Source organism: Eptatretus burgeri, chromosome 7 (assembly GCF_056783735.1).
Source record: "Eptatretus burgeri isolate ZD-2024b chromosome 7, Ebu_testis_v1, whole genome shotgun sequence".
Classification (NCBI taxonomy): Eukaryota; Metazoa; Chordata; class Myxini; order Myxiniformes; family Myxinidae; genus Eptatretus; species Eptatretus burgeri.
The window spans coordinates 602,892-620,533 of record NC_140967.1 but is presented as its reverse complement, the minus strand read 5'-3'; the positions used below and the strand labels follow the sequence as shown (position 1 = coordinate 620,533).

General features: G+C 43.8%; 2 protein-coding genes across 2 annotated transcripts in view; one reads left to right on the top strand and one right to left on the bottom strand.

Annotated features, from left to right (window-relative positions):
* The window catches only part of LOC147022527 (potassium channel subfamily K member 1-like), a 32,386-nt gene extending 25,861 nt beyond the window's left edge, over nucleotides 1-6,525 (top strand). Inside the window, exon 3 of the mRNA XM_085887183.1 lies at nucleotides 5,507-6,525. Coding sequence (XP_085743309.1) covers nucleotides 5,507-5,739 — 233 coding nt within the window. The 3' untranslated portion in view covers nucleotides 5,740-6,525. The remainder of the gene's footprint in view (nucleotides 1-5,506) is intronic.
* A 1,660-nt stretch (nucleotides 6,526-8,185) lies between these two features.
* On the bottom strand, nucleotides 8,186-9,630 carry LOC147022526 (uncharacterized). The gene is made up of 2 exons (XM_085887166.1): nucleotides 9,621-9,630; nucleotides 8,186-9,462 (listed from the first exon to the last, which is right to left on the bottom strand). Exons 1-2 carry the CDS (start codon nucleotides 9,628-9,630, stop codon nucleotides 8,465-8,467), a joined length of 1,008 nt encoding a protein of 335 aa, XP_085743292.1. The 3' UTR covers nucleotides 8,186-8,464.
* Nucleotides 9,631-17,642: the final 8,012 nt, after the last annotated feature.

Sequence of the window (17,642 nt, the reverse complement as noted above, 5' to 3'; positions counted from 1 at the left end):
GAATACAAACACACCAGGCTAAGAACAGTCACATTGACAAGATAAACACACCAGCGAAGAACAGTCACATTGACAATAAAAACACACCAGCTAAGAACAGTCACATTGACAATATCAACACACCAGCTAAGAAGAACAGTCACATTGACAATATAAACACACCGGCTAAGAACAGTCACATTGACAATAAAAACACACCGGCGAAGAACAGTCACATTGAGAATACAAACACACCGGCTAAGAACGGTCACATTGACAAGATAAACACACCAGGCGAAGAAGAGTCACATTGACAATATAAACACACCAGGCTAAGAACAGTCACATTGATAATATAAACACACCAGGCTAAGAAGAGTCACATCGACAATATAAACACACCAGCTGAGAACAATCACATTGACAATATAAACACACCAGCTTAAGAACAGTCACATTAACAATATAAACACACTGGCTAAGAACAGTCACATTGACAAAACAAACACACAGGCTGAGAACAGTCACATTGACAATATAAGCACACCGGCTAAGAACAGTCACATTGACAATATAAACACACTGGCAAAGAACAGTCACATTGACAATATAAACACACTGGCAAAGAACAGTCACATTGACAAAACAAACACACAGGCTGAGAACAGTCACATTGACAATATAAACACACCGGCTAAGAACAGTCAAATTGACAATATAAACACACCGGCTAAGAACAGTCAAATTGACAATATAAACACACCGGCTAAGAACAGTCACATTGACAATAAAAACACACCGGCTAAGAACAGTCACATTGACAATGCAAACACACCAGCTAAGAACAGTCACATTGATAATATAAACACACCAGCAAAGAACAGTCACATCGACAATATAAACACACCGGCTAAGAACAGTCACATTGATAATATAAACACACCAGCTAAGAACAATCACATTGACAATATAAACACACCGGCAAAGAAGTCACATTAACAATATAAACACACCGGCTAAGAACAGTCACATTGATAATATAAACACACCAGCTTAGAACAATCACATTGACAATATAAACACACCGGCTAAGAACAGTCACATTGACAATATAAACACACCGGCTAAGAACAGTCACATTGATAATATAAACAGACCGGCTAAGAACAGACACATTGACAATATAAACACACCGGCTAAGAAGTCACATTAACAATATAAACACACCGGCTAAGAACAGTCACATTGATAATATAAACACACCAGCTTAGAACAATCACATTGACAATATAAACACACCGGCTAAGAACAGTCACATTGACAATATAAACACACCGGCTAAGAACAGTCACATTGATAATATAAACACACCAGCTTAGAACAATCACATTGACAATATAAACACACCGGCTAAGAAGTCACATTAACAATATAAACACACCGGCTAAGAACAGTCACATTGATAATATAAACACACCAGCTTAGAACAATCACATTGACAATATAAACACACCGGCTAAGAAGTCACATTAACAATATAAACACACTGGCTAAGAACAGTCACATTGACAAAACAAACACACAGGCTGAGAACAGTCACATTCACAATATAAACACACCGGCTGAGAACAGTCACATTGACAAAACAAACACACAGGCTGAGAACAGTCACATTCAGAATATAAACACACCGGCTAAGAACAGTCACATTGACAATATAAACACACCGGCTGAGAACAGTCACATTGACAAAACAAACACACAGGCTGAGAACAGTCACATTGACAATATAAACACACCTGCTAAGAACAGTCACATTGACAATATAAACACACCGGCTGAGAACAGTCACATTGACAATATAAACACACTGGCAAAGAACAGTGACATTGACAATATAAACACACCGGGTAAGAACAGTCACATTGACAAAACAAACACACAGGCTGAGAACAGTCACATTCACAACATAAACACACCGGCTAAGAACAGTCACATGGACAATATAAACACACCGGCAAAGAACAGTCACATTGACAATATAAACACACTGGCTAAGAACAGTCACATTGACAATGTAAACACACCGGCTAAGAACAGTCACATTGATAATAAAAACACACCTGCTAAGAACAGTCACATTGACAATATAAACACACCGGCTGAGAACAGTCACATTGACAATATAAACACACTGGCAAAGAACAGTGACATTGACAATATAAACACACCGGCTAAGAACAGTCACATTGACAATATAAACACACCGGCTGAGAACAGTCACATTGACAATATAAACACACTGGCAAAGAACAGTGACATTGACAATATAAACACACCGGGTAAGAACAGTCACATTGACAAAACAAACACACAGGCTGAGAACAGTCACATTCACAACATAAACACACCGGCTAAGAACAGTCACATGGACAATATAAACACACCGGCAAAGAACAGTCACATTGACAATATAAACACACTGGCTAAGAACAGTCACATTGACAATGTAAACACACCGGCTAAGAACAGTCACATTGATAATAAAAACAGACCGGCGAAGAACAGTCACATTGAGAATACAAACACACCAGAAAAGAACAATCACATTGACAATATATACACACCAGCGAAGAACAGTCACATTGACAATATAAACACACCGGCTGAGAACAGTCACATTGACAATACAAACACACTGGGAAGAACAGTCACATCGACAATATAAACACGCCGGCTAAGAACAGTCACATTGACAATATAAACACTCCGGCTAAGAAGAGTCACATTGACAATGTAAACACACCGGCTAAGAACAGTCACATTGATTATAAAAACACCGGCGAAGAACAGTCACATTGACAATACAAACACACTGGGAAGAACAGTCACATCGACAATATAAACACACCGGCTAAGAACAGTCACATTGACAATATAAACACACCGGCTGAGAACAGTCACATCGACAATATAAACACACCGGCTGAGAACAGTCACATCGACAATATAAACACACCGGCTAAGAACAGTCACATTGACAATATAAACACACCGGCTGAGAACAGTCACATCGACAATATAAACACACTGGTAAGAACAGTCACATTGACAATATAAACACACCGGTAAGAACAGTCACATTGACAATATAAACACACTGGCAAAGAACAGTCACATTGACAATATAAACACACCGGCTGAGTTGTCCGTATGGGTGTGTTCGTACACGTGTGTTTGTACACGTGTGTTTGTACACGTGTGTTTGTACACGTGTGTTTGTACACGTGTGTTTGTACACGTGTGTTTGTACACGTGTGTTTGTACACGTGTGTTCGTACACGTGTGTTTGTACACGTGTGTTCGTACACGTGTGTTCGTACACGTGTTTTCGTATGAACATTTCTGAACTCCTGGAAGGATTCCAACCAAATCTGGCAAATTATGAACCGATTCGATTTTGGGTTCAATGAGTCAAAGGTTATTTCACGTTTTGTTGAAAATCTTTGTTTCTCCAATAACCTGTGATCACAGAAGGCATTTCAACCAAACGTGGCAAAAGTGTCGACTGTGATACAAAGAGGAATTGAGTTTGTCGGTCTGTTTGTTACTTGGCCAAGTATGTTAATCTGTTTGGTCGATTTGTTACTTCGCCAAGTATGTTAATCTGTTTGGTCGATTTGTTACTTGGCCAAGTATGTTGATCTGTTTTGTCGATTTGTTACTTGGCCAAGTATGTTGATCTGTTTGGTCGGTTTGTTACTTGGCCAAGTATGTTGATCTGTTTTGTCGATTTGTTACTTGGCCAAGTATGTTAATCTGTTTGGTCGGTTTGTTACTTGGCCAAGTATGTTGATATGTTTTGTCGATTTGTTACTTGGCCAAGTATGTTGATCTGTTTTGTCGATTTGTTACTTGGCCAAGTATGTTGATCTGTTTTGTCGGTTTGTGACTTGACCAAGTATGTTGATCTGTTTGGTCGGTTTGTTACTTGGCCAAGTATGTTGATCTGTTTTGTCGATTTGTTACTTGGCCAAGTATGTTGATCTGTTTTGTCAATTTGTTACTTGGCCAAGTGTGTTGATCTGTTTGGTCCGTTTGTTACATGGTCAAGTATGTTGATCTGTTTGGTCCGTTTGTTACATGGTCAAGTATGTTGATCTGTTTGGTCGGTTTGTTACTTGGCCAAGTATGTTGATCTGTTTGGTCGGTTTGTTACTTGGCCAAGTATGTTGATCTGTTTGGTCGGTTTGTTACTTGGCCAAGTATGTTGATCTGTTTTGTCGATTTGTTACTTGGCCAAGTTTGTTGACCTGTTTGGTCGGTTTGTCTGTTTGTTACTTGTGAAAATCGAAGACTTTTCCAGTGTATTGGTTGGTCTTGTGCGGGAGGTATTCTGTGTGTGTGTGTGTGTGTGTGTGTGTGTGTGTGTGTGTGTGTGTGTGTGTGTGTGTGTGTCTGTGTGTGTGTTTATGTGTGCGTGTTTGTGTGTGTGTCGGTGTGTGTGTGTCTGTGTGTGTGTGTGTCTGTGTGTGTGTTTATGTGTGTGTGTGTGTGTGTGTGTGTGTGTGTGTGTGTGTCGGTGTGTGTGTCTGTGTGTGTGTGTCTGTGTGTGTGTGTTTGTGTGTGTGTGTGTTTGTATGTCATTTGTCTACAGGTCACAATTTTAAACCGATTTTCACCAAACTTCAACACCTGTAAGAGTTCGTCATGAGAAAGAACAATATTGTTTTGGAGGTCAACATAGGTCCAAGGTCAACAACGAAGGTGGTGTTTCTAAAATCCTCAATTTTCATCCCATTGACTTGAAATTTGAAGAGGATCTGCACATCAGCTCACTGAAAACAAACACCGATTTTTGAGGTCAAATTTGTTTTATGGATTTTGTAAGTGTCGTGCTCTGCACGACGTCTTCTTGCTTATTTGTTTGTCTGTCTACAGGATATCACAAAAAGTTGTGGACGGATCCGGATGAAAGTTGATGGACATGTTTGATGTTTGGTGCTCACGTTGGTGGACATGTTTGATGTGTGATAAAGACGAACTGATCCGATTTTGGTGAAGATCCAGATCGGATTACTGGAATTTAAGTGATTCTTCTCCATTGAGAGATCGGGACAAAAACGATATGAAGCACAATATCTCAAAAAGTTGTGGACGGATTCGGATGAAACTTGGTGCCCATGTCGGGTGTGTGACGAGGAAGATTCGACTTTGAGTCGTTTGTGACTTTTACATGATCCATTTGCATGTTCTTTGTTCTGCATACCCATCGATTTAACCACTTCTGATCCATCTACACTGTTGTGTGCTCGGCTTGTAAGTACTTCCTTGTGAGTGTGTGACTGTGTACCCCTTGGGGTATCATGAGGGATGAACGAATCCCACATGCTTTTGTTGCTTAAACTTTTTTTTTTTTTAATTTCATTCCGAAGTTTTTTTTTTCTTCTTCTTCGCTTCATTACCATGTTTAAACTGGGTGCCATTTTGCTCACTAATTACATGTCCTCTTTCACCTGGTGACAAGGTTACCTGTTAATTGGCCTGCTGGCCATGCTGCTGTTGCTGGAGACGGTGAGTGAACTCGACGTTGTGCAAACGTGCTCCAGATTCTTTTACCCGTCAACAAAGGCAGAATTCCCAGAGGATGAGATGGCGATCATGGATAAAGAGCAGCTGCCCGTTTCCACCATCAGCAACCAGAAGCCATCAAGTTATGACAGCATCGAGCCAGCGAGAGATAATGTACAAGTACAATGATCTAAACACTGCACAGGGAAAGGATAGAGGGAAGAATGGAGGAGTCATGGTGCCCTGGTGCCAAATAGGGATCAAGGTATTGTCATGATGCGTTCCGTGATACACCGTGAGCACCTTGCTGTGCTATGGGACACCGTGAGCACCTTTTGGTGGTATACCACAGCACAGTAAAGTTATGTGGTACACTGCTTCACTTAGAATAAAATAAATTTAAAAACCTGTTGTGTGTTTACTGATATGACTCGCAGAGGTACTGGATATTTCAAGATGCTGATTCTCGCAGTGTTTTAGCTTGAAAGAATCGCTGCGTGTACCCAAAAGTTTCATCCCAAACTTCGTGTTAAGGGTGAGGTTGTTGACAGCTTCCCTTCTAATTGGCCAAACCAGGGACCCGGACCATTCGATGGGATCCGAGCATCACCGGGAGGAATACTCTGTGGATGTTCGTCTCATGGTGATCCCAGAAAGCTCTTTTGGGACGTTCTGCTTGCACCACATCGTCTCGTGACGCCACATGTCCAGTTTGGGCGTTGAGTGTGTTGTTCACGTCAACTCAAACGTATTTATGAGCTTGTGGTAATAATGGTGGATTTTCTTTCGTTTTAAGAAACATGTTTTTGTTGTTGTTGTTGTTTTTTTGGGGGGGGGTGTTGGGGTGGGGGGGTGGGGTGGGGTCTCAGGTGACGGTCATTATCTGGTGTCTTGGTTTGTGTGTTATTCTTGAATACATTCTGATGCTTATTTGTGAAGAATCACAGAAATTGAAATAAATACTGGAAATGAAAACATTTTGGGTTTTGTTAATCGACATTATCGATACCAACTGGTTGAGCACTCTCCCTTTTATAGGTGTGCGAAGGGCCAGGAGTCCACACCCCTTGGAGCAGTGTGAATGGGTGGATCAAGAAGGTCGTCCCTCTGGTCCTGGTGGAATGGGAGGAGTGGGCCTATGCTATGCAGCCAGTGTGGACAGGAGGTGGGAGGGGAGAAGGAGGGGGGGGGTGGTGAACAAATAAGATATTATAATCCTAAAAGGGAGGGGGGAGCTCAATCATGGGCTTCCAGAACAACCTACGGATTATGAAGGAACATCACACTCGAACATCAGAGAGTACAATGAAATATCCATGTCCAGTTTCTTGTCACACATTTCCGTGAACGACGACCCCCCCCCCCTTTTTCATGCACATTGCAAAAAAGCACACACAGCGATGAGGGAGGGGGTGGGGGGATGGCGCTTTGCCACGGGGATGGATAAGACCGAAGACCGTGCCAAATAAAAACTTCAATGGGAGCGAAGACCGCGACGAGGGTGGCAGCTTTGGTGGGACAGTGGACCATGCCCATCATCACACCGTTTGACATGCAGTTGGGACTTGGCCTGGCTATGCAGCTTGGAGGGCTTCATGGACTCCATCCCGTCGAGGACAAGTGGGACTGGGCTTGAAGACTGCACCGAACATAATGGCTTCAGTGAGGCTGAGGCGTTTGGGATGCGGACTCGCCATGCAGCTTGGTGTACTTTGTCGACTCCCTCTTGCTGACTCCCTCCTGCTGTGGACGGATGGGACCAAGCTTTGGTGGGATTGCATGTGGAGATGGTGACCAGCAGCAGCGGTGGCCATGTCCCCAGGTGGGATCAGGCGAACTCCTGGAGGTGGAGGGGGAAACAGAGCACGAATGAGGAGACGGCTTGGTCCATGATTCGTAATTCCTTGCTCAGGTGGAGATGGGTGCGGCGAGACCAGGCAAGGCTCCCTTCAGTTTTGGGGCCCGCCAGTGGAGATCACTGGTGGCAGCAGAAGGGACATGGACACACACACACACACACACACACACACACACACACACACACACACACACACACACACACACACACACACACACACACACACACACACACAACATACATACTGACCTTCCACTATCCTAACTTCTGCTTCCTCCATTTGCATTAATCTCAGCAGGGTCACGACCAAGTACCTCGAGACCATCTTGTAAGCCTTATCAAGGTACAGAAATCCAAGTACCGCCATAATAGTCCAATCAATTTACACTTAACACCGAAACAAATTGCAAAAAAATGTCCAGTTGGTGTTTGTCTCTGGGTGGTATTTTTTTAAAAATATATATATATATATATATTTTTGTTTACATTGTCGAGGCTCCTATTAGAGCTAACACACAGAACATATAACAAGGGGAGCAGGAGACAAGATGAGTGTGAGAGGGGAACACAAAACAGTGAGGAACAGAGACATTAGATCTGTGAAAGGGAGAGGGATGGGGTAGGATACACGGGGTAAACAAGGTGGACATTACAGGGACTTTATGAAAGGAAAGTGGGGAACTTCAAGGAGGTGGTTTTGAGGTGGGTTAACGGGGGTAGAAAAGATCATGATTTTGGATGGGAGAAGATATGAGATGGTGGTGAACATCTGTTTTGAAGAGCTGGAGGGAAGAGTGGGATTGAAGAGAGTGTGGGAGTTTATTCCAAAAGCGGGAAAAAGAGGAATGAAAGAGTGAAGCTGAGCAATGATTCGTGATTTTGGTGGTTTTCCCAGAAGGGAGTTGTTGGCGGACCTTGAGCGCCATGCGGAAATATAGGGGGGGGGACAGACCACAGATAGAGCAGGGGGGAGAAAGGCTGGAGAGGAGACCGTAGAAGACAGAAAGACCATCGACCTGCCTGTGGTGAGAGAGTGAGAGATCAAAACACTCAGCTTTATCGCAGGAGATACCAATGACCCACACACAAAAAATCTACACACAAAAATACAGACAAAAATCTACACAGGCGTACACACAAACATCTACACAAGCATACACACAGACATCTACACAAGCATACACACAAACATAGATATAAGTGTACACACAAACATCTACACAAGTGTGCAGACAAACATTGACATAAGTGTACACACAAACATAGACATAAGCGTACACACAAACATCTACACAAGCGTACACACAAGCATAGACATAAGTGTACACACAAACATAGACATAAGCGTACACACAAACATCTACACAAGCATGCAAATAAACATAGACATAAGTGTACACACAAACATAGACATAAGTGTACACACAACCATAGACATAAGCGTACACACAAACATCTACACAAGCATGCACACAAACATAGACATAAGTCTACACACAAACATAGACATAAGCGTACACACAAACATAGCCATAAGTGTACACACAAACATCTACACAAGTGTGCACACAAACATCTACACAAGCGTACACACAAACATCTACACAAGCGTACACACAAACATCTACACAAGTGTACACACAGACATCGAGACAAGCGTGTACACAAACATCTACACAAGCGTGCACACAAACATCTACACAAGCGTGCACACAAACATCGATATAAGCATTCACACAAACATCTACACAAGTGTGCACACAAACCTCTACACAAGCGTGCATGCAAACATCTACACAAGCGTGCACGCAAACATCGACACAAGTGTGCACACAAACATCTACACAAGCATGCACACAAACATCTACAAGCGTGTACACAAACATCTACACGAGCGTGTACACAGAAATCTACACAAGTGTGCACACAAACATCTACACAAGCGTACACACAAATATAGACATAAGCATGCACACAAACATCTACACAAGCGTGTACACAAACATCTACACGAGCGTGTACACAGAAATCTACACAAGTGTGCACACAAACATCTACACAAGCGTACACACAAATATAGACATAAGCATGCACACAAACATCTACACAAGCGTACACACAAACATAGCCATAAGTGTACACACAAACATCTACACAAGTGTGCACACAAACATCTACACAAGCGTACACACAAACATCTACACAAGCGTACACACAAACATCTACACAAGTGTACACACAGACATCGAGACAAGCGTGTACACAAACATCTACACAAGCATGTACACAAACATCGACACAAGCTTACACACAGACATCTACACAAGCGTGCACACAAACATCTTCACAAGCATGCACACAAACATCGATATAAGCATTCACACAAACATCTACACAAGTGTGCACACAAACCTCTACACAAGCGTGCATGCAAACATCTACACAAGCGTGCACGCAAACATCGACACAAGTGTGCACGCAAACATCTACACAAGCATGCACACAAACATCTACAAGCGTGTACACAAACATCTACAAGCGTGTACACAAACATCTACACGAGCGTGTACACAGAAATCTACACAAGTGTGCACACAAACATCTACACAAGCGTACACACAAATATAGACATAAGCATGCACACAAACATCTACACAAGCGTGCACACAAACATCTACATAAGCGTGCACACAAACATCCACATCAGCATGCACACAAACATCTACATAAGCGTGCAAACAAACATCTACATAAGCATGCAAACAAACATCTACATAAGCGTGCAAACAAACATCTACATAAGCATGCACACAAACATCTACATAAGCATGCACACAAACATCTACATAAGCGTGCACACAAACATCTACACGAGCGTGTGCACAGAAATCTACACAAGCGTGAACACAAACATCTACACAAGCATTCACACAAACATCTACACAAGCGTGCACACAAACATCTACATAAGCGTGCACACAAACATCCACATCAGCATGCACACAAACATCTACATAAGCGTGCACACAAACATCTACATAAGCATGCACACAAACATCTACATAAGCGTGCAAACAAACATCTACATAAGCATGCACACAAACATCTACATAAGCATGCACACAGAAATCTACACAAGCGTGAACACAAACATCTACACAAGCATTCACACAAACATCTACACAAGCGTGCACACAAACATCCACACAAGCGTGCACACAAACATCTACACAAGCGTGCACACAAATATCTGCACAAGCGTGCACACAAACATCTACACAAGCGTGCACACAAACATCTACATAAGCATGCACACAAACATCTACATAAGCGTGCACACAAACATCTACATAAGCATGCACACAAACATCTACAAAAGCATGCATACAAACATCTACACAAGCGTGCACACAAACATCTACACAAGCGTGCACACAAACATCTACACAAGCGTGCACACAAACATCGACAGAAGCGTGCACACAAACATCTACATAAGCGTGCACACAAACATCTACATAAGCATGCACACAAACATCTACACAAGCATTCACACAAACATCTACACAAGCGTGCACACAAACATCCACACAAGCTTACACACAGACATCTACACAAGCGTGCACACAAACATCTTCACAAGCGTGCACACAAACATCTACACAAGCGTGCACACAAACATCTACACAAGCGTGCACACAAACATCTACACAAGCGTGCACACAAACATCTACATAAGCATGCACACAAACATCTACATAAGCATGTACACAAACATCTACACAAGCGTGTACACAAACATCGACACAAGTTTACACACAGACATCTACACAAGCGTGCACACAAACATCTTCATAAGCGTGCACACAAACATCTACACAAGCGTGCACACAAACATCTACACAAGCGTGCACACAAACATCTACACAAGCGTGCACACAAACATCTACACAAGCGTGCACACAAACATCTACACAGGCGTGCACACAAACATCTACACAAGCGTGCACACAAACATCTACATAAGCGTGCACACAAACATCTACATAAGCGTGCACACAAACATCTACACAAGCATTCACACAAACATCTACACAAGCGTGCACACAAACATCCACACAAGCGTGCATACAAACATCTACACAAGCGTGCACACAAACATCTACACAAGCGTGCACACAAATATCTGCACAAGCGTGCACACAAACATCTACACAAGCGTGCACACAAACTCTACACAAGCGTGCACACAAACATCGACATAAGCGTACACACAAACATCTACATCAGCGTACACACAAACATCTACATAAGCGTACACACAAACATCTACATAAGCATACACACAAACATCTACATAAGCGTACACAAAAACATCTACATAAGGTCAGGTCAGGTATGGGAGCATGTGCCAGAACAGCGCGTCGCTACGTCCACTTTCCGCCGGTACTCCAGGAGCCTCCGTCTGGCCATCCCCCAGGCAGATGCCAGGCCCATCCCCATCTCCTTGAGATGATGGTCAACCTGCTGCAACCACGAGGCATGTGGTCGGCCCACTGGCCTCCTCCACTCATGAGACTCCATCGCTGAGAGAATCTGGTGAGCAGGATCAGCGGCAGGAAAACGAGCCACATGTCCATACAGCCGCAACTGACGCTCATGGACCATGCAGGCAACAAATCTCATCCGAGTCTCTCTCAGCAACCGCTCATTGGACACAAAATCCGACCAGCGATAGCCAAGGATTCTCCGAAGAGACCTGGTACCAAAGGAATTAAGTCTCCGTCTCAGATCCTTGGTCAGAGTCCAAGTCTCGCATCCATAGAGCAAGACTGGAAGTACCAAGGACCTGAAGACTCGGACTTTCGTCCTCCCGCACAGGTACCGGCAGCGCCACACCCCATGATCCAGTGAATCCATGACTCCCCAGGCCCGACCCAGACGTCTATTGACCTCTTACTCGCAGCCAGCAGAGACATGAATATCACTGCCAAGGTAAGTGAATCTCTCCACGACCTCAACATCCTCACCACAAACAGACACAGACAGGACAGCAGCATCCAAGATGTCACCGAAAGCCTGGATCTTAGTTTTGACCCAAGAAACCCATAATCCCAGCGGCTCCGACTCCTCATTCAGCACCTCGAGGGCTCCCAAAAGGATGTCTAAAGTCTCCGCAAAGATGACTGCATCATCTGCAAAATCAAGGTCCGAGATCTTGACATTCTCAAACGATGCACCGCAACTTGATCTCTCTGACATCCTCCCTAAAATCCAGTCCATACAAGTGTTGAAAAGTGTGGGGGCCAGTACACACCCCTGACGAACTCCAGTAACAACTGGAAATAAGTCAGAGATGGTACCACCACACATCACAGCACTCTCAGTCCCAGAGTAGAGTTCAGACATCAAATCGATCAGTTTTGGTGGAACCCCACGAAGACCAAGAATCCTCCAGAGGACATCCCGATTCACTGAATCGAACGCTTTACAGCGACCAACATAGGCTGCAAGCAGCCCCTGCCGAAACTCTCATCTGCGTTCGGTGTGGACACGAAGGGCAAGGATACGGTCAATCGTTGACCTCTTTGGTGTAAAGCCTGACTGCTCTGGACGCTGATGCTCAAGCAGATGGTGGCGAACCCTATCAAGAATTATCCGAGCAAAGACCTTGCCCGGCACTGAGAGCAGCGTCACCCCTCGGTAGTTGTTGCAGTCTTGGCGATCACCCTTCCCTTTCCAGAGAGGGACAACAAGGCCCCTCTTCCATTCAGTTGGGATGATGCCTGTGTTCTAGGCAGAGCACAAAACTGCATGCAATGACACGAGTGCAGCATTTCCACCAGCCTTGAGAAGTTCAGCATAGATGCCACAGATCCCTGGAGCTTTGCCCCGTTTCAACTGGTTCACCGCAGCCCGTGTTTCCACAAGCGAAGGTGGACCACAGTTGATTCGAGGGTCAGCAACAGGGATTGTAACACCCTTTATGTCCAACTCGACAGTTGGGGGATCAGCCTTGTACAACCGCTCAAAGTAACTGGCCCAGCGGGCCTTCACTTCAGACTCCTCTCTCAAGAGCCTACCACTCTCTGCTCGAACTGCAGTGCTTCGAGGGATGGGCTTGGATGAACGTAATGCGCGAATTCCCCTGTAAGCGGGACGAGAATCACCTGTCCACAGGTCTCCCCCCTCACAGATTCCTCGCACATAGGCCTCCTTGTCCACCCTCAGTGCACGTACAGTTTTACGCCTCAGCTCCCTGAACAGCTCAGCTCTGCCATTCAGCCTGGCCCTGCGACTCTGGTCAATGGTATCCAGTGTCCCTTGAGAGACAAAATTCTTCTTTGCCCTGCGGTGAGCTTCAAGACATCCACCGGCAACATCAAGGACGGTGGCCTTGAAGGTGCTCCACAACTCTTCAGGACCCCCCCCCCCCAAGTGTCCACTCAGCCTGTTCGCAAACTCCCCAGCTACTCTCTCATCCCTGAGCTTGCCAACATCCAGCCTAGGCTGGGATGGTACCATTCTCCAGGATTTAAGGTGCAGTTTTAGAGCTGCTACAACAAGCCTGTGGTCAGTATTGAGGAACTGAGCACTCCGGTAGACCCTGCAGTTCTGGATCATCCTCCAACGACCGTCAATGAGGACATGGTCAATCTCCTTTGCCACACCACCAGCGTTGGAATACCAAGTCCAGCGATGAGCTTGTGGGCACTGAAACCATGAACCAGCCACCCTAAGTCCATGACTTCTTGCAAAGTCAAGGAACTTAGTGCTATTCTGGTTCATAGTTCCTGACCCATGGGGACCAACACACACCTCATAACCATCCCTATCAGTTCCAGTCGATGCATTGAAATCCCCCAAGACTAGAAGTGTATCTCGTCTGGGGAACTGATCAACTACAGACTCGAACGTGGAGTAGAATGCATCCTTCACGGTGAGATCACTCGCCTCAGTCGGAGCATAAACAGAGACCAGGGAAATGACACCTAAGGAGTGACGAATCCTTAATCTCATAATACGCTCGTTGACCGGTGTTACCTCAATTATCATTGGGGTCAGCTTATTGGACACAGCTACAGCAACTCCTTGGTTATGGTAACCATCAGAGCGACCAGACCAATAGTAGGTGTAACCACCCACCATTATCTCGCCGCAATCCGGTCTCCGAACCTCAGAGAGAGCTGCAATCCCGATGTCCAAACTCTTGAGCTCAGATGATAACAGAGACAGGTGATCATCCTCTCTTTGGGATAGGACATTCCAGGCACCTACCCGAAGGGACCGCCTCAGGTTAACCCAAGGAGACCACCGTCTGGTGGACGACACCTCAGCACCACTCCGACACACTCTCCCGCAATCTGACCCAGGGATGTTACCCCGTAGTTTCCCTCCTATCAAAGATTGGGGGTCCCGAAGGCTTTGCCCCAATCCCGTCATCCGGTGAGCTGCCCTGCGAAGGGAAGCTGCACAGGAGGTACTCCCATGGAGTGGGTTTTCAGATTTTTTTGCGTTTTGCGGAATGAAGGGTTTTACGGTGGCCGGAGTGCAAATCCTGCCACCAACCTCCTAATAAGAAGTAACCCAACTGCAGGAGGACGTCCGCAGACACAGTTGGGCACTAGATATGGATGGCCGTTGGCTCACAAGGAGCTCCTCCGCCCTTTGACAGGTTTTGTTTTTAATCCTGCTGGGTGTCCATGTCCAAACACCCTCCTCACCAGAAAATCTGGTTGGGGAGATGACTTAGTCCCAACAACCCGACCATGGAACAGGTTAGTACAGGTTTACATGGTACCTGTAGCAGGTCACAGATCGAACCTGACCTGACAACGTACATAAGCGTACACACAAACATCTACAGAAGCGTGCATATGTTGACCTTACGTCGAAAATCCTCAAGGACATTTCTTTAAAATCCTCAAGGACATTTCCCAAAACTCCTCAAGGACACTTCCTAAACTCTGAAAGAACATTTCCTAAACTCTAAAAGGGCATTTCTTTAAAATCCTCAAGGACATTAAAATCAATCGAAAGTCAGAGCACAACCCAAGGTGGTTCATTCCGACATGTGTGGGCACTGCCCTCCAAGTGAAAGTGATTGACCTCGTGGTGCTCCATTGTCCGACCTGTGAAAGATTTATGTAAATTATGTAGTCCTATTGTTCCCCTTCATTGTTGCTGTGCAGAAGGGTGGTGCTCTTGCCTTGTCCATTTGGACTTCCAATGTTTTCCTTTGTGGGGCTAGAGATGTGATTGATAATGAAGACTAAAGATATAGAGGTCACAAAAATCATTTATTTTCTCACCAACATGTCAATGAGCACACCGAGCACTCAGAAAAACATTCCTCCATCATTGAAACACCCACACAAGGATTTGCACACGAGGTGCTGCTCACGTGGACTTTGTTGTACTCTCGCTGGAAATAAAGTTCTCAGACAGCGCAGTCAAGATGGACAAAGTATGGGAATGTGGATTTGACCCCAATTGTCATGTTATATTAAATCGCATCACATGAGTGAGCACAAAACTCTCCAAATGGTGCTGCGTTCGAAAGGGAATTCACAACAGATTGTTCATTTCTCTCGAATACACGTGAGTTCTTTAATGTAGTCTGATATCTGATTATGTCACAGATATACGTCATCAATAGAATGATTGTCAGTTATGCTTTTAGTGCTGTGTGATAAATGATAGATTCAACTTGTGTGGTTGAAAAAAAAAATCCATCATTTTTGTGAAATTCATATTTCTGCAATCTCCATGAAGTTAACTGATCAAAGGTCAGTGCTTTTGCCATCTAAGTGGGTGTGCAGGGCTGGAGGAGGGAGAGTGTATGGGTGGTGGGGAGGGAGGAGAGGAAGAATGATGTCTGGTCTACCTGAAATTATGCACAATTCATCAATTTGCCTTCATGCCACCCCTCAACATTCCATTTCCGGTTTTAATAAGACTTTCCAAAGGGAGTTTATACTTAGAATTTATATTTTAGATCAACGGAAATAACATTCACATTCTGAACCCATCCACGCATTGTTTCAATTGCAATCCTCAACAGAGACACCTCTCCTGCACCACACAACGATAAATAAATAAATATATTTCTTAATAGGCTAAAAAGAAATTGTATAAATTGTGGAAATGGCTTTTTAACTTACACATCCTATACTTTACAGATAAACAGTGCACCTCTGATCCATGTAACAACCATGAACAAAAAGTGGGGGAGGGGGGGGAAAGTGGGGGTGGGGGGAGCAAGTGGGGGGGGGGGTTGGAAAACGAGCTTTTTCCTCAATTTGAAAAAGGCATTTCTTTAAAATCCTCAAGGACATTTCCTCAACTCTTGAAGAACATTTCCTAAACTCGAACAATCATTTCCTAAAACTCCTCAAGGACATTTCCTCAACTCTTAAAGAACATTTCCTAAATTCGAACAAGCATTTCCTAAAACTTCCCAAGGACATTTCCTAAAACTCAAGGACATTTCCCAAACTCTTAAAGAACATTTCCTAAACTCGAACAGGCATTTCCTAAAACTCCTCAAGGACATTTTCTAAACTCTTATAGAACATTTCCTAAACTCAAAAAGAACATTTCCTAAACTTGAACAAGCATTTCCTAAAACTCCTAAAGGACATTTCCTAAACTCTTGAAAAACATTTACTGAACTCTAAAAAGGCATTTCTTTAAAATCCTCAAGGACATTTCCTAAAACTCCTCAAGGACATTTCCTAAATTCTTCAAGAACATTTCCTAAACTCTTCAAGAACATTTCCTAAACTCGAAAAAGCATTTCTTTGAAATCCTCAAGCACATTTCCTAAACTCTTAAAGAACATTTCCTAAACTCGAAAAAGCATTTCCTAAAACTCCTCAAGGACATTTCCTAAACTCTTCAAGAACATTTCGTAAACTCTTCAAGAACATTTTGTAAACTCTTCAAGAACATTTCCTAAACTCTAAAAGGGCATTTCTTTAAAATCCTCAAGAACATTTCTTTAAAATGCTCAGGACATTTCTTAAAACTCCTCAAGGACATTTCCAAAACTCTTAAAGAACATTTCCTACACTCCAAAAAGGCATTTCCTAAACTCGAAAAGGGCATTTCTTTAAAATCCTAAAGGACATTTCCGAAACTCTTAAAGAACATTTCCGAAACTCGAACAAGCATTTACTAAAAATCCTCAAGGACAATAGTAGGGTGAATATACTGATTCTGGCTCACTTTT